This window comes from Acipenser ruthenus, chromosome 44 (assembly GCF_902713425.1).
Source record: "Acipenser ruthenus chromosome 44, fAciRut3.2 maternal haplotype, whole genome shotgun sequence".
Lineage (NCBI taxonomy): Eukaryota > Metazoa > Chordata > Actinopteri > Acipenseriformes > Acipenseridae > Acipenser > Acipenser ruthenus.
Genome location: NC_081232.1, coordinates 9,866,476 through 9,883,975, shown reverse-complemented (window position 1 = coordinate 9,883,975; position 17,500 = coordinate 9,866,476). Strand labels below are relative to the sequence as shown.

The 17,500-nt window shown below is 45.2% G+C and overlaps 3 protein-coding genes across 6 annotated transcripts in view; all 3 read left to right on the top strand.

The window, feature by feature from the left end:
- zmp:0000001082 (integrin alpha-D) overlaps positions 1 to 1,293 on the top strand; it is a 48,111-nt gene extending 46,818 nt beyond the window's left edge. Inside the window, exons 30-31 of one of the 2 annotated variants that reach the window (XR_009311601.1) lie at positions 384 to 494; positions 947 to 991. Coding sequence is in view for 1 of the 2 variants with exons in the window: in XM_059012553.1 (XP_058868536.1) it covers positions 384 to 494; positions 947 to 1,075 (240 nt within the window). In the remaining variant the exon portion in view is untranslated. Of the gene's footprint in view, positions 1 to 383; positions 495 to 946 lie in introns of both variants that reach the window. The other variant, XM_059012553.1, reaches the window with a different exon arrangement.
- A 2,940-nt stretch (positions 1,294 to 4,233) lies between these two features.
- LOC131709664 (coiled-coil domain-containing protein 42-like) lies at positions 4,234 to 10,285 on the top strand. The gene is made up of 7 exons (XM_059012240.1): positions 4,234 to 4,298; positions 5,220 to 5,358; positions 6,110 to 6,214; positions 6,743 to 6,943; positions 8,815 to 9,036; positions 9,368 to 9,532; positions 10,071 to 10,285. Exons 1-7 carry the CDS (start codon positions 4,234 to 4,236, stop codon positions 10,170 to 10,172), a joined length of 999 nt encoding a protein of 332 aa, XP_058868223.1. The 3' UTR covers positions 10,173 to 10,285.
- A 1,340-nt stretch (positions 10,286 to 11,625) lies between these two features.
- fbrs (fibrosin) overlaps positions 11,626 to 17,500 on the top strand; it is a 28,993-nt gene continuing 23,118 nt past the window's right edge. For 2 of the 3 annotated variants that reach the window (XM_059012552.1, XM_059012550.1), the window contains exons 1-2: positions 11,626 to 13,401; positions 15,308 to 15,517. In XM_059012552.1, the coding sequence (XP_058868535.1) occupies positions 13,081 to 13,401; positions 15,308 to 15,517 (531 nt within the window). In that variant the 5' untranslated portion in view covers positions 11,626 to 13,080. The remainder of the gene's footprint in view (positions 13,402 to 15,307; positions 15,518 to 17,500) is intronic. The other variant, XM_059012551.1, reaches the window with a different exon arrangement.

Sequence of the window (17,500 nt, the reverse complement as noted above, 5' to 3'; positions counted from 1 at the left end):
TACCTATTTTGCTTGTTGGTTGGTTTTTCGTTTGTTTTCTTGGTGGTTGCTGATTGGGTGGTTGGTTGATTGTTTGTTCTCTTGTTGGTTGCTGATTGGGTGGTTGCTGATTGGGTGGTTGGTTTTTCATTTGTTTTCTTGGTGGTTGCTGATTGGGTGGTTGGTTTTTCATTTGTTTTATTGGTGGTTGCTGATTGGGTGGTTGGTTTTTCATTTGTTTTATTGGTGGTTGCTGATTGGGTGGTTGGTTTTTCATTTGTTTTCTTGGTGGTTGCTGATTGGGTGGTTGGTTTTTCATTTGTTTTCTTGGTGGTTGCTGATTGGGTGGTTGCATTCTTGGTGCTGTTCTGTTGATTCTCGTTCTGTTTTTTTTCCTTCTTCAGATTAAGACAGAGGCGGAGTTCATGAGACACCCGAATATGGCCTTCGTGATCGCGCTGAGCTGCGGTGGTGGATTCCTCTTCGTTTTCATCATCGCATTCATAATGTACAAGGTACGCTTCTAATGCAGTGCATGTGGGGGGGGTGTGGGGGTGTGGGAGGGGGGGTCTGTGTGTGTGTGTGGGGGTGTGTGTGTGGGAGGGGGGGGTCTGTGTGTGTGTGTGGGGGTGTGTGTGTGGGAGGGGGGGTCTGTGTGTGGGTGTGGGTGTGTGTGTGGGTGTGGGGGGGGGGTCTGTGTGTGGGTGTGTGTGTGGGGGGGGTCTCTGTGTAGGTGTCTGTGTGTGTGGGGGGTTGTGTGTGTTTGACTGTCTCTCTGTGGCAGTGTGTCTTTTGCGTCAATATCTCTCTCTCTCTATCTATCTGTCTATCTCTCTCTATCTCTCTCTCTTTATCTATCTCTCTGTCTATCTCTCTCTATCTCTCTCTCTCTCTATCTGTCTATCTCTCTATATGCACATGGCTGCTGATGTGTGTATGATGTGTTCGCACGGCTCTGTGCTTTCAGATTGGTTGCTTCAAGAACAAGTATAAAGACATGATGGCGGAGGAGGTGAAAACAGACTGTCCAGAGGGGGGAGCGAGCACATCCGAGCCACTGTGCGAGGAGGAGAAGAAGGGAGAGAAAGAAGAGTAACAGAGAGAGAGAGAGAGTAACAGAGAGAGAGAGAGAGAGAGAGAGAGAGAGAGAGAGAGAGAGAGAGAGAGAGAGAGAGAGAGGGACCTTGCTTTACCACGGACCCCCGCACAAATATCTCGATTTGAAACATGTGGAGCTGAGGATTCCTTCAGTTACATTTCAGAGAGCTTTGATTTAATTGAGTTGAACCCCTTATAAAAAAAGTGCCCCCCCCCCAGTAAAAGCACAGAGAGGTGTTAACCACAGTGACAGCATTGTAAAGCACAGAGAGGTGTGGTAAAGCATAGGGAAGCATTGTAAAGCACAGAGAGGTCTGGTAAAGCATAGGGAAGCATTGTAAAGCACAGAGAGGTCTGGTAAAGCATAGGGAAGCATTGTAAAGCACAGAGAGGTCTGGTAAAGCATAGGGAAGCATTGTAAAGCACAGAGAGGTCTGGTAAAGCATAGGGAAGCATTGTAAAGAATAGCAATGTTAATAAGCATGGCAATTCAAGGCTAAAAATACATTGTCAGGGTAAACTGTGGTAAAAGTATAACCAGGGGAAAATGCCAAAATACTGTGATAAACTTTTATAAGGGAAACGGCTGAGGATTAATAGGGTTTTAAAATAATTTTATAATGGCCGCAAATCCTGTGCTAATCCGATAACAAGACCAAGGCAGGTAGGATACGTCATTATTAATATCATAGCACATTCCCATCTATTGACATTTCTCAGTGTAGTTGGGGGGGGGGGGGGGGGGGGGGTTCATTTGTAAATAATTAAAGAAATCAATATTTTAAAAGGTACTGGATTTCATAAGGAAGAGCGATTGGGATTATAAATTGTAATCTGGTGCTCCTGCATTGTTGGCTGTGTGCTGGGCAGAGCCTCGCTGTGCTGTGCTCTTTATTTATTAATTTTTTAATTTAGTAGTCACCAATTTTTTTCTTTCTTTGATGTTTTCTGCCCAATTTAGTAGTGTGCAATTATTTTTAAGCTCAGCTCACCGCTACCACCCCCGCGCTGACTCGGGAGGTGTGAAGATGAACCCACGCTGTCCTCCGAAGCGTGTGCCGTCAGCCGCCCGCTTCTTTACACGCTGCAGACTCACCGTGCAGCCGCCTCAGAGCTACAGCGTCGGAGGACAACGCAGCTCTGGGGCAGCTTACAGGCAAGCCCGCAGGCGCCCAGCCAGACCACAGGGGGGGCGCTGGTGAGCCGAGGACACCCTGGCCGACCTAAACCCTCCCTCCCCCCCAGGGGGCGCTCGGCCAATTGTGTGCCGCCCCCTGGAAGCTCCCGTCCACGGTCGACAAAGGAATAGCCTGGACTCGAACCGGCGACCTCCAGACTATAGGGGGCGCATCCTGCAGTCCACGCGGAGCGCCTTTACTGGATGCACCACTCGGGAGCAAATTTGCTAATTTATTTTAAACCGAGGTTGTAATATATTATATGTCTCAAAGTAAAAGTAAATAACATTTTTTTTTTTAAAAAAACTTAATTTTTATCTTGAAAATAACTTTGGAAATGTTTTAAAAATGTTTTTTCGACTTTTTTTTTTTATCCAATGGTTATCGTGTTATAACAGTTTCTGTTATAACACGATAACTGTTATAACATGATAACATTGTGTTCTACATGTTATATATATATATAAAATAAATTTCATATGTATTTCACAAACAAAAACAAGATTTAAATATTGAAATGTACAAATAAATAAATAAATAAATAAATAAATGGAATTGTTGTTATTATTGTTTTCCATATTTCTTTAAATTAAAATGTTTCTATAATGTGTGTTTATCCAGAAATCGTCTCTCACGTTAATAATGCGACTGAAGGAATGGGTATCAGGAATCGACCAATCACAGTGCAGTATTTGCCCAGAATTCCGTGCCTAGAACGCCACGCCCAGTTCCTTCTAATGATCAAAAATCGAAACTAAAAACACACCTGGCACCTTTTGTAAAATTGCATATCTTATTAATTCCTGGCAAATGACATTTAATAGAGAAAAGTGTAAAGTGTTGCATGCAGGCAATAAAAATGTGCATTATAAATATCATATGGGAGATACTGAAATTGAAGAAGGGAACTGTGAAAAAGATCTAGGAGTTTATGTTGACTCAGAAATGTCTTCATCTAGACAATGTGGGGAAGCTATAAAAAAGGCCAACAAGATGCTCGGATATATTGTGAGAAGAGTTGAATTTAAATCAAGGGAAGTAATGTTAAAACTTTACAATGCATTAGTAAGACCTCGCCTAGAATATTGTGTTCAGTTCTGGACACCTCGTTACAAAAAGGATATTGCTGCTCTAGAAAGAGTGCAAAGAAGAGCAACCAGAATTATCCCGGGTTTAAAAGCCATGTCGTATGCAGACAGGCTAAAAGAATTGAATCTATTCAGTCTTGAACAAAGAAGACTACGTGGCGATCTGATTCAAACATTCAAAATCCTAAAAGGTATAGACAATGTCGACCCAGGGGACTTTTTCGACCTGAAAAAAGAAAAAAGGACCAGGGGTCACAAATGGAGATTAGATAAAGGGGCATTCAGAACAGAAAATAGGAGGCACTTTTTTTACACAGAGAATTGTGTGGGTCTGGAACCAACTCCCCAGTAATGTTGTTGAAGCCGACACCCTGGGATCCTTCAAGAAGCTGCCTGATGAGATTCTGGGATCAATAAGCTACTAACAACCAAACGAGCAAGATGGGCCGAATGGGACCTCCTCTCGTTTGTAAACTTTCTTATGTTCTTATAAGTGAGGTACAGGGAGAGAGGGTGAGATGTCATCTTCCATATAACAAAAGATACATTTTTATAATACAGAGGTACAGAGAGAGAAAGGAGAGGATTAACTCCCGTTGTAAAGCATACAAAAACACAACTGGTTTAGCATTTTGCTCTCCAACATCCTTTTCAAATCTGTAATCTTGTGATATTGCTTCTACTTCTAGAACATTGAGATCAGAGTGAGGCTGTTGCTAAGCGACGGTTGCTAGGTCCCCGTGTGCATTTTCCGACTGGACATTCCGAGAGGTTGGACTGAGAACGTTGGAGATATTGGGAAGGAAACAGAATATACTCATGTGAAGCAAACAAAATATATATATATTATTATTAGTAGTAGTATTTTGTTAGTTGTTTTACTTATAAAAATGGCCATAGATCTTTCCGATTACTTCAAAACTTTTTATGGAGAGAACCTCCGAAATCTGCTGGTGTGAGTATGTTTTAAATCATCGTTCTGATAGGATCGACTTTCTTAGTTTCTTTTTGATTGATCTCAACAGCACTGATGAAGGCACTAGAGCCCAAACGCTGGTCTGCTCGACTCAGTTTAGTTTCAGTAACGCTGATGAAGGCACTAGAGCCCCAAACGCTGGTCTGCTTGACTCAGTTTAGTTTCAGTAAACGCTGATGAAGGCACTAGAGCCCCAAACGCTGGTCTGCTTGACTCAGTTTAGTTTCAGTAACGCTGATGAAGGCACTAGAGCCCAAACGCTGGTCTGCTTGACTCAGTTTAGTTTTAGTAACACTGATGAAGGCACTAGAGCCCAAACGCTGGTCTGCTTGACTCAGTTTAGTTTCAATAACGCTGATGAAGGCACTAGAGCCCAAACGCTGGTCTGCTTGACTCAGTTTAGTTTCAATAACACTAATGAAGGCACTAGAGCCCAAACGCTGGTCTGCTTGACTCAGTTTAGTTTCAATAACACTAATGAAGGCACTAGAGCCCAAACGCTGGTCTGCTTGACTCAGTTTAGTTTCAATAACGCTGATGAAGGCACTAGAGCCCAAACGCTGGTCTGCTTGACTCAGTTTAGTTTCAGTAACGCTGATGAAGGCACTAGAGCCCAAACGCTGGTCTGCTTGACTCAGTTTAGTTTCAATAACACTAATGAAGGCACTAGAGCCCAAACGCTGGTCTGCTTGACTCAGTTTAGTTTCAATAACGCTGATGAAGGCACTGGAGCCCCAAACGCTGCAGTCTTTTTCAGAAGCAATGCTGGAAGACTTATAAAGCAGGGCTGTCCTGGTGGGCCGTTATTCCACGCCAGGTTTCACAGGTCAACTGAGATCATTAACGAACTTCAGGGTCCGAATTGACCAGGTAGCATCACCTGGAGGCGCTGTAGTGATACATCCTGACCCGTTGGGGGCGGTGTCTTTTCAGAAAGGTCCCGGACAGGGAGGGGGACCTGATTCCCCCGTCCACTCGCCTACTGGAGAAGAGGAGGGAGGCGGCACGTGTGCACCAAGCAATGGAGTCGCAGAGAGAGGTGAGAGCAGCTGGCGCCATGTTGGCTCAAGCATGGGGGTCTGGACAGTGTCGCACATAGGGCAAGCAGAGCCAAAATGGCCGCCTGTGGTATCCAGTTTCACATTGACTGATAGCGAATAACTGATGAGTGAATACGTGTAACTCAAGACGTGTCATTGATATCCTTTATCGACTGTTTGAAAACACCTCTGGGTTTGAGAATTTCAATTGCCGCTAGGTAATGTGCGATACAGAAACAACAGGCGCTCGTGTGTGAAAACGCTAGACCGCTTTGTGCTTTTAATTCTCTCAAACAGCTTCTCCTGCGTTTGACCAATCTGTGGCTCTGTGTTCCTTTTCTGTGATTGGTCTAAATGAATTGCACGTGTGGTCCTCCATCCAATCGCTAACTAAAAGGACTGTGTAAATATCGACACGGTTAAGAAGTACTGATTAAAATCGGCAGGTGTTAAAAACACACCCGTTTCACCAACAACACGTTGATTTCAAAGCAGGAAGAGCTGCCTTTTCGCTTAGCGATTCTCAGTCCTACTTTAAACACAATTTTGACCCCTGTTTGGAGCCTCCATGAAGCCAGTTTCATATCCCTTCTGCACCTTGTAACTGACACGCAGTGTGTAGGTGTATGAAACTGTGGCCTCTGGTCGGCCGTCTTGGCTCCGGCTCCCCTGTGCTTTACACACAGTGCCGCCCCGCGTTGGAGCCGCAATGGAGCCGGTTTCCACTCTTTGTGGCTGTCTCCTCGGCAGGAGTTTGAGTTGACCCTGGGCTCGCTGCGAGGGAGGAGGGAGGAGCTGATCGAGAAGGAGGCCCGGATGAAAGAGTACCTGCACAGGTTCGACCACTTCCTGAAGGTGAGAGGGAGGGAGAGGAACGGGGAGGGGGGTTCAATGAAAGTGTCTCTCTCTCTCCTTCATTGTCTGTCTCTCTGTCTCTGTCCCTCTCTCTGTCTGTCTCACTGTCTCTCTGTCTGTGTCTCTGTCCCTGTGTCCCCCTCTCTGTGTCTCACTGTCTGTCTGTGTCTCTGTGCCTCTCTCTGTCTGTCTCACTGTCCCTTTGTCTGTGTCTCTGTCCCTCTCTCTGTCTGTGTCACTGTCCCTCTGTTTGTGTCACTGTCCCTCTCTCTGTCTGTCTCACTGTCTCTCTGTCTGTCTCTGTTTCTCTGTCCCTCTCTGTCTGTCTCACTGTCCCTCTGCTTCACTATGTCTGTCTGTGTCTCTGTCCCTCTCTCTGTCTGTCTTACTGTCTGTGTCTCTGTCCCTCTCACTGTCTGTCTCACTGTCCCTCTGTCGCACTGTCCCTCTGTCTGTCCCTCTCTCTGTCTGTCTCACTGTGTCTCTGTCCCTCTATCTCACTGTCCCCTCTGTCTCTGTGCCCCTCAGGAGAACGATATGAAGCGTCTCCGTGCCATGAAGAAGGCAGCGCAGGAGCGGGAGCTGACCAATCAGAAGGAGAGCGACCTGGCCGCCCTCCAGCAGGAAATGACATCGCTGAACCGCGAGCGTGAGGCCCTGGAGAAGAGAGTGCTGCGGCACGCCGTCTTCCTGCGCTACCTGGAGAGAGTCGTACAGGCATCCGAGCAGGTGTGTGAGAGAGGGCTGGGGCTAGATAGGGTTGGGGTTGGGGTTAGTGATAGGGTTGGGGTTGGGGTTAGTGATAGGGTTGGGGTTGGGGTTGGGGTTGGGGTTAGTGATAGGGTTGGGGTTGGGGTTAGTGATAGGGTTGGGGTTGGGGTTGGGGTTGGGGTTAGTGATAGGGTTGGGGTTGGGGTTAGTGATAGGGTTGGGGTTGGGGTTAGTGATAGGGTTGGGGTTGGGGTTGGGGTTAGTGATAGGGTTGGGGTTGGGGTTAGTGATAGTGTTAGGGTTGGGGTTAGTGATAGGGTTGGGGTTGGGGTTAGTGATAGGGTTGGGGTTGGGGTTGGGGTTGGGGTTAGTGATAGGGTTGGGGTTGGGGTTAGTGATAGGGTTGGGGTTGGGGTTAGTGATAGTGTTAGGGTTGGGGTTGGGGTTAGTGATAGGGTTGGGGCTGGGGCTAGATAGGGTTGGGGTTGGGGTTAGTGATAGTGTTAGGGTTGGGGTTGGGGTTAGTGATAGGGTTGGGGTTGGGGTTGGGGTTAGTGATAGGGTTGGGGTTGGGGTTAGTGATAGTGTTAGGGTTGGGGTTAGTGATAGGGTTGGGGTTGGGGTTAGTGATAGGGTTGGGGTTGGGGTTGGGGTTGGGGTTAGTGATAGGGTTGGGGTTGGGGTTAGTGATAGGGTTGGGGTTGGGGTTGGGGTTGGGGTTAGTGATAGGGTTGGGGTTGGGGTTAGTGATAGGGTTGGGGTTGGGGTTGGGGTTGGGGTTAGTGATAGGGTTGGGGTTGGGGTTAGTGATAGTGTTACGGTTGGGGTTGGGGTTAGTGATAGGGTTGGGGTTGGGGTTAGTGATAGGGTTGGGGTTGGGGTTAGTGATAGTGTTAGGGTTGGGGTTGGGGTTAGTGATAGGGTTGGGGTTGGGGTTGGGGTTAGTGATAGGGTTGGGGTTGGGGTTAGTGATAGTGTTAGGGTTGGGGTTAGTGATAGGGTTGGGGTTGGGGTTAGTGATAGGGTTGGGGTTGGGGTTGGGGTTGGGGTTAGTGATAGGGTTGGGGTTGGGGTTAGTGATAGGGTTGGGGTTGGGGTTAGTGATAGGGTTGGGGTTGGGGTTAGTGATAGTGTTACGGTTGGGGTTAGTGATAGTGTTAGGGTTGGGGTTGGGGTTAGTGATAGGGTTGGGGTTGGGGTTAGTGATAGGGTTGGGGTTGGGGTTAGTGATAGGGTTGGGGTTGGGGTTGGGGTTGGGGTTAGTGATAGGGTTGGGGTTGGGGTTAGTGATAGGGTTGGGGTTGGGGTTAGTGATAGTGATAGGGTTGGGGTTGGGGTTAGTGATAGGGTTGGGGTTGGGGTTGGGGTTAGTGATAGGGTTGGGGTTGGGGTTAGTGATAGTGTTAGGGTTGGGGTTAGTGATAGGGTTGGGGTTGGGGTTAGTGATAGGGTTGGGGTTGGGGTTGGGGTTGGGGTTAGTGATAGGGTTGGGGTTGGGGTTAGTGATAGGGTTGGGGTTGGGGTTGGGGTTGGGGTTAGTGATAGGGTTGGGGTTGGGGTTAGTGATAGGGTTGGGGTTGGGGTTAGTGATAGGGTTGGGGTTGGGGTTGGGGTTAGTGATAGGGTTGGGGTTGGGGTTAGTGATAGGGTTGGGGTTGGGGTTGGGGTTAGTGATAGGGTTGGGGTTGGGGTTAGTGATAGTGTTAGGGTTGGGGTTGGGGTTAGTGATAGTGTTAGGGTTGGGGTTGGGGTTAGTGATAGTGTTAGGGTTGGGGTTAGTGATAGGGTTGGGGTTAGTGATAGGGTTGGGGTTGGGGTTAAGTAGGTTACAGCAGCGCCTTGCCCTTTGACCCACGGCCTCTTGCTCAGTGCTGCCCCCTTGCTCTCAGTTCCAGGAGGTGCGTCAGGTGATGAGTCGCTACGACACTCTGGTTCTGACCCGCGAGGACCTGCTCAGAACCGCCCAGGAGAACCAGGAGAACATGGACCGGGCCCGGACCCAGCTGGCCCGATTCATGGAGGAGAAGAACAACGTGGTTCTACAGTACAATAACCAGCTGGCTCACCTGCAGAGCCGACTGGACCGAGCTCGGAGCGACGCGCTGCTCTGGGTAATAATAATAACTTGTAATACTGACAGTGACCTCACATACTGACCGGTAATACTGACAGTGACCTCACATACTGACCGGTAATACTGACAGTGACCTCACATACTGACCGGTAATACTGACAGTGACCTCTATACATACTGACCAGTGATACTGACCAAAGACATAACAACCTCCCCCCCTCTCTCTCCTCTCCCCTTCCTTTCTCTCTTCTCCCCCTCCCCTCCCTCTCCCTCTCTCTCCTCTCCCTTCCTCTCTCTTCTCCCCCTCTTCTCCCCCCTCCCCCTCTCTTCTCCCCTTCCCCCCTCTCTTCTCCCCCCCTCTCTCTCAGGAGTCCCGCTGGACTCACATCCAGAACACAGCTGCCAAGAAGACTCTGCTGCTGGGTACCATCAAGATGGCGACACTGAACCTCTACCAGACTGTGTGCAAGAGACAGCGGGATGGAGGGGGCCAACCTGTCGCACTCGAGGACACCCCCAAACAGCTGGAGAAGGTGCGGGGCACTTAGCAATTCAATACCCCCTCTCCCCCGGTCATACAACCCCATTACCACCCTCCCACCTCTCTCTCCTCTCCTCTTTCTCTTCTCTCTCCTCTTCTCTCCTCTCTCTCCTTCTCTCCTCTCTCCCCTCTTCTCTCCTCTCCCTCTCCTCTCTCCCCCTCTTCTCTTCTCTCCTTTCCCTACTCTTTCTCCTCTCCTCTCTCTTCTCTCCTCTCCCTCTCCTCTTCTTTACTCTCTCTCCTCTCTTCCTCTCCTTTCTTCTCTCTTCTCCCTCTCCTCTCCTCTCACTTCTCTCCCCTCTCTTCTCTCCTCTCCTCTCTCCTCTCCCTATACTCTTTCTCCTCTCCTCTCTCCTCTCCTCTCTCCCCTCTTCACCTCCTTGTGCTCCGTCCTTCGGATGAGACGTCAAACAAACGAGCTCCTATTGGAAGTGACTCTGCAGCAGCAGCAGCAGAAGCAGTTGATGATGATGCAGAGTTCACCCTCCTAGTCTCTGGAAGGCTAATCTCTCCCGTGTTTTTCATTCCAGATTCAAAAATTAATTCTGGACATGGCCACCGTCTGGGAGGAAGTGACAAAACAAGAAGCTGCCACAGCAAGCAAGAGTGGCCACGCGCTCCCTGCTGTCTAGCCTCTGCCACCAGAGCTCTGCCGCCCCCTTGTGGAAGCAGATGGGAACTGCAACTGCATTGATTCTGTGGCACAAACGCAATTGATATTTACATTACCAATAAAGTGTTTTTTTTTTTAAAAAAAAAAATAGGTGAGCAATGTGTTCACACTGGCAAGTTTTATACGCTGGGAACTATTGTATCCGACACCGGCAGATTGTAGTAATAACACTCCAAGCCACCAGGTGGCGCTCGCAATGAAGTTTCCCTTTGGAATCAGCGGCAGATTTTTAAATTACACGGGAGTGGGAGAGGGGCAAATACATTAGTTAAAAGGGGAGAAAAGGACCGGACCGGTGTGTTATTAACGTACAACCAACGGGAAAATTACCAACGAAAAGGAAATATATATATATATATATATAAACAATAAAAAAAGAACGGAACTGGGAAAACGCCCCCACCATTTTCATTTGTATTCGTCTTACCAAATTGTCTCACTGCTTTATTTATTTGTTTGTTTGTTTTTGTCGGGCGACATACAAATGTAAAACAACAAATACAAGTCAGTGACGGTACGCCTGTGTCCTGTGTGGAGTAGCAGAGCCCCGTGAGTGACCGAAAGAAAGAAAGAAAGAAAGAAAGAAAGAAAGAAAAGAGAGAGAGGGGAGGGAAGAGAAGTCCAGTAGATAACCGGCAACCGTTTCGGTGAAGAAAACAAAACAAAAAAAATCCCTTACATTTGTCGAAAGATAACCAAATAAAAACGACAAAACTGGTTTTTTTTTTGGATTACATCGGAGCGCAGGACCCGCCGCCTCCGTTAATATAAACCGTTTAACGTTGCTTCTGAGGACCGCCTCTATTTATAAACGCAGCAAGACGGAGGCTCGAGCTCTTCCGCGAGGCTCCAGATTGCTCCCGAGAGCGAGAGCATCACGCATCACGCGCTGGCCGTTATTTTTTTTTTATTTTTTTATTTTTTTTTTTTAAAGGGGCAGGCCACCGCCGCCGTGGAAATCTATAACAACAATGGATTTAATGTCGGCGGAAAGAAATAGGTGTGCGGGAGGTGGCTTCTCTTTAATGTGTTTATTATTATTTATTTTTTTTAAAATACAACAAAGGACTTTGTGTGTTTGTTTATATATATAGATATATAATATAAAATATCTCTCAAAAACAAGGTCTGTGGGACGAAAAACAGAAAAACGAATCAACGCGGTGTCTTCCTTAACCCCGCGCCCCCATATCAATCCTCCCTGAATAATAATAATAATAATAATAATAATAATAATAATAATAATAATACAATAACCTGAAGGGAAAGTGAGTCTCTTGTCTTTATTGAATTCGATTGTGTATGTATTGTTTTTTCCTTATCCTGCAATCCTTGAAAATATTTAGATTTATCTATTTCTGTTTTATTTATTTATTTATTGGGGGGGGGGGAAGGTGTTCTCACTATCATTAAAATATTGTCCGCTGTGTTTGTCGTGTTGACTTTACGTCCCCTGGCCTTTGGAATTTGAACCAAGAAAAATAAATACCATTTATATCTTTATTTTTTGACAACAAAACCGATTAATATAATAAACGTCCTCTGACAGGACCACATTTGTTCCGGTCTGTTTTACTGTCTTTCCGGTGTTGTTTCGCTGTAGTGAAATCCACACAGTAAAGTTAAGATATTATAATAATAATAAGTAATATTTTTAAAATAGTTTTATTTTATTTTTTAAAAACAGTACCGAGGCGTCGTTTCCTCCTCTTTTTTTTTGTTGAGACCTTCGTCTTTCTCTGATTAAATCAGACGTACACGATTGACCAGCCAGTTAATTAATTATTATTATTATTATTATTATTATTATTATTATTATTATTATTATTATTAACACAGCTGATTAAATGACGTTCTGCGTGTCTCTGTACGCCCACTTGAAATATAAAAATCGACTTTTGCAACATCCAAACAAGAAATAATAATTAAAAACACACCTAACTACCATGTCCGTTTATGCATTTTAAGTAAAATCAGCGTTAGTTTAAACGTAAACGAATGGTCGGTGAAGGGAAAAAAAAGGAGTTTAATTTATTATTTAAAAGAAATAAACCACAAAATATGGCTCAATATAAATACATTTTTAATTAATTAGCCAGGTCTGACGACTCCATGTTGCTTTTTTTAGTAAAATCCGGAGAGGACGGGAGAGAAATGCGGCGACGGGCCTCGACTAAGGATGAAAATTAGACATTTTCTACCGCCCGATTGGAATAAAAAAAAGAAAAAAAAGAGAGAGGGAAAGACGAAAGGAAGGAAATATCCCCCCCCCCCCTCTCCGATTCGGAATGTAAATAAATCTCGGAGGGGGAAATAAAAAATTAAATGAGTTTACTTTTTTTTTTTTATATATATACAAAAGGAAAATAAGAGTCAGCCAGGTCCTGGTCGTGACTGCTTGTGTAAATTGTATATATATATATATAAAATAAATAAAATAATGCCAGCTAAGCCTTCGTGTCGTGTTGACCCAGGCATAATAAATCGTTTTTTAATACGTTTATGGTGCTATTTTCTATCAAACTTCGTGACAGAACCAGCACAGTTACCTTATTTTGAGATGTGGTTTTAAATGAAAGAATAAAATAAACAAACAAACACACCAAAAAAAAAAAAAAACACTGAGAAGAGTCAACGGTTTTTTTGTTTTGTTTTTGTTTTATGGTTGAGAGAAATACGCCGGTATTTAATATTAAAAGAGTGGTCGTGTTTAACGTTTTTTTTTTTTTTTTTTTTTTTTTCAAAAGGATACAAAACAAAATAAGACCCCATTTTTTTTGTGGTGTTGGAAAAGGGGGGGGGGGGGAAAGAGGTCGTGTCTCAAAAAAACGTTTATTACAACCGGAGGAAGTCGGGAGTCGATCACGATGGAAGGCCCTTGTCGAAGCAGCGGCTCCCGGCAGAGCCGGAGATCCCGGTCTCAGCGCGACCGGGAGCGGCGGAGGAGGAGGTCATGCCTCGGCGAAACCCGGGCCTACTCCCCATCCTCGGGTTCGGAGCGGGAGGAAGCCGCCGGACCGGGAGTTGGACCGGGCGGCGGAAGACTCGACGGGGGGGACAACAGGCCTGCAGCCCATAACAATAGACCAAGACCGCCGCGCCGGAGGAAGAAAAACTCGGTGTCCTGCGAAGAGGATTTTATAGACGGATTCGCTATCGCCAGCTTCATCTCTTTGGAAGCGCTGGAGGTGAGAGAAGGAGAAAAAAAAAAAACACAAACCCTTTTTTTTTTGTGTGTTTTTATCACAAAATTATAAACATGTTTACTTTTTCTCTGGGTGTTTGTGTTTGTGTTGTTAAACGGTTTGTGTGTTTGTATGTCGTGGTCAGTCCAAAAAATACATCGTAAATACAACTATTTAGAAAATGTAGTCACACAGTTGACGCGTTTTATTTATTTTAAAAAACAAAACGAACACAAACATAACAGGTTTGTGACAGTTCAGTTGACATACGTCTGTAAACTCATTTATATAAAGTTAATTTACTTCTCTCACTCTCTGTGTGAAAATGCAGTAGACTGTACACGTACACGGCCATTTAAATGTGCTAACATCCTGTCAACGTATGTAAAGCTTAATAATAATAATAATAATAATAATAATAATAATAATAATAATAATAATAATAATGGATGTCAGTAACATGACTCTTAATTTTTTGTTTTCCAGATAGCCTTTTCTGTTTTGACCTAGTGAAGTTTTTTTTTTTTTTAAATAATATATAACATTTCACTATTTGCACACACTTTAGATTCACTCTCCCTATTCAGCTGGTGGTACGGACCCCACATCCTCAGACCTGGGTTCAGGGCTAGTGCTAGAAACCCTGACAGCAATGGCAATCAGACTCCTATTGCACAGCAGTGTGATCCATTCCAGGTTTTACTACCAGCTTGATCAGACCCCAGTGTGTCTAGCTAACAAGCTCAGGTGTGTCTGATTATTAAACTCCTAGTGAAACCAGGACTGGATCACACTGCTGTGCAACGGGAGTCTGATTCCCATCCCTGTGATGATAACCAGCATTATTATTACAGGAATGGGAATCTGACTCCTATTGCACAGCAGTGTGATCCATTCCAGGTTTTACTACCAGCTTGATCAGCCCCCAGTGTGTCTAGCTAACAAGCTCAGGTGTGTCTGATTATTAAACTCCTAGTGAAACCAGGACTGGATCACACTGCTGTGCAACGGGAGTCCGATTCCCAGCCCTGTGAGGATAACCAGCATTATTATTACAGGGATGGGAATCAGACTCCCGCTGCACAGCAGTGTCATCCATTCCAGGTTTCACTAGGAGTTTAATAATCAGACACACCTGAGCTTGTTACCTAGACACACTGGGGGCTGATCAAGCTGGTAGTAAAACCTGGAATGGATCACACTGCTGTGCAATAGGAGTCTGATTCCCAGCCCTGCAGTAACTATTTCATGTTAGGTTTTTGAAATGTCGCATTTTTCCAGTCAGTGAAAACTCCAAAGCGCTGGGTGTGGAATTCAATATGTTAACAAGGGAACATTATTCAGCAGCTTTCATTGGACTCTATGAAGCTGAGGGAGTTCATTCTATATAGAGGGGGTGGAATTCAATATGTTAACAAGGGAACATTATTCAGCAGCTTTCATTGGACTCTATGAAGCTGAGGGAGTTCATTCTATATAGAGGGGGTGGAATTCAATATGTTAACAAGGGAACATTATTCAGCAGCTTTCATTGGACTCTATGAAGCTGAGGGAGTTCATTCTATATAGAGGGGGATGCAAAACCTTTGACCAGAGCTGTACGTGATGTATCGTAATAGTGGTCTGTAGCGCGTGCGAGACATGACCACAGCATAAAGAACTACAGCTCCCAGCATGCCTCACCATTGCTGCAGCCACAAAGGCATGCTGGGAGCCGTAGTCCTAGCCAGCGCAATTCCTTCACGCTATGTATAGGGTGGAGCAAAACTTTTGGCCATAGCTGGTATGTCCACAGGTCTGTTTTTTTTTTTATTTTTTATTATTGTTTATTTAGGAATATCTCTTAATGTCTCTCCCCACCCCCCGCCCCCGCCCCCCCCCCTCTCCTCCTCTCTCTCGTTCCTCCCAGAAGGACGTAGCCCTGAAACCTCAGGAGCGAGCCCTGGTTTGGGAACGTCGCATCGGGAAGAGAAAGCGACCGGAAGAACCAGGACTGGCCTCGGAGCCAGAGGAGAGGAGAGAGGGGGAGAGCTCGGAGTGGGAGAGAGCCAAAGTGGGAGAGCCTGGCCGAAGAGCTAAGAGGAAGAGGAGGAGGAGGAGGAGGAGGAGAGGGGGAGAGGTACGAGCGTTTCAAAATTCAGGTCCGGGGATCAGGAATCGGACTCCTATTGCACAGCAGTGTGAGCCATTCCAGGTTTTACTACCAGCTTGATCAGCCCCCAGTGTGTCTAGATAACAAGCTCAGGTGTGTCTGATTATTGAACTCCTAGTGAAACCAGGACTGGATCACACTGCTGTGCAGCGGGAGTCTGATTCCCAGACCTGTATAAAGCAATGGAGAAAGAAAGCAAAACCATTTTTATATATGTGTGTGTGTGTGTGTGTGTGTGTATATATATATATATATACACACTACCGGTCAAAAGTTTTAGAACACCCCCATTTTTCCAGTTTTTATTGAAATTTAAGCAGTTCAAGTCCAGTGAATAACCTGAAATGGTACAAAGGTAAGCGGTAAACTGCCAGAGGTTAAAAAAAAAAAGTTTAGGTTACCAAAAACTGAAAAATAATGTACATTTCAGAGTTATACAAAAAGGCCTTTTTCAGGGAACAAGTAATGGGTTAACAACTTACAGCTGTTCTGCAGCAATGGAAGTAAATTAAGCCTTGAAAGTTGATGCTAACAATTCATACAGGTGTCCCAACTTTTGTTGATTACTTACAAACCCTCTGTCTGTATAAAAGCAGTGTTGGAACAGACTGTGTTACTACACCCTCTTAAGCATTATTTGGACAGTATTGTACTGCAGGAAGTAGTATATTGCTCTCATAATGGCGAGAAAAAGGCAATTAACAAAGGAAGACAGACAGACCATTATAACCCTTAAAAGTGTAGGTCTTTCCTTTAGAGAAATTGCAAAGAAAGCCAAGGTGTCAGTGAGTACAGTTTCCTACACCATCAAAAGGCACTTGGAAACTGGAGGAAACTCTGACAGGAAGAGGTCTGGCAGACCCAAAGCCACAACAGAATCAGAAGACAAGTTTCTGAGAGTCAACAGCTTGCATGATAGGCGGCTCACAGGACAACAGCTTCAAGCACAGCTTAACACTGGTCGAAGTAAGCAAGTCTCAGTTTCAACTGTGAAGAGAAGACTTCGAGCTGCAGGTTTGACAGGTCGAGTGGCAGTAAGAAAGCCAGTGCTAGGATGGCAAAATAAGAAAAAGAGGCTTGCCTGGGCCATGAAGCACCGCCAGTGGACTACTGAAGACTGGAAGAAGGTCTTATGGACCGATGAATCAAAATTTGAAATCTTCGGTTCATCACGCAGGGTTTTTGTATGCCGTCGAGTAGGCGAAAGGATGGTTCCTCGGTGTGTGACACCAACTGTCAAACATGGAGGAGGAAGCGTGATGGTCTGGGGCTCTTTTGCTAGATCCAGAGTCAGCGACTTGCACAGAGCGAGAGGCACCCTGAACCAAAACTGCTACCACAGCATTTTGCAGCGCCATGCAATACCCTCTGGTATACGCCTAGTTGGTCAGGGGTTCATCCTACAGCAAGATAATGACCCAAAACATACCTCCAGGCTATGTCAGAACTACCTTTAGAAGAAAAGAACAAGACTGTAGGCTTCAAATCATGTAATGGCCAGCACAGTCTCCAGACTTAAACCCCATCGAGCTGGTTTGGGATGAACTGGACAGAAGGGTGAAAGCAAAGCAACCTACAAGTGCAACACATTTGTGGGAACTCCTGCAACAGTGTTGGGAAGAACTTTCCGAACAATATTTGATTTCCATTGTAGAAAGAATGCCGCGAGTGTGTTCGGCTGTTATATCTGCAAAAGGTGGCTACTTTGACGAGTCAAAAATTTAGATTAAATTTTGTTAAACAAAACGATTCCATGATTTCTTTTTTTATCTCCAATTGTTTATTTGTTCTATGCTTTAATTTCAGAGTACATTGAGACATTAAACTGCGTAAATTTCAATAATAACTGGAAAAAATTGAGGTGTTCTAAAACTTTTGACCGGTAGTGTATATATATCAATTTTCAATATTTCATGCATGAAAAGCTTAAAATGAGTACAAATCTACATA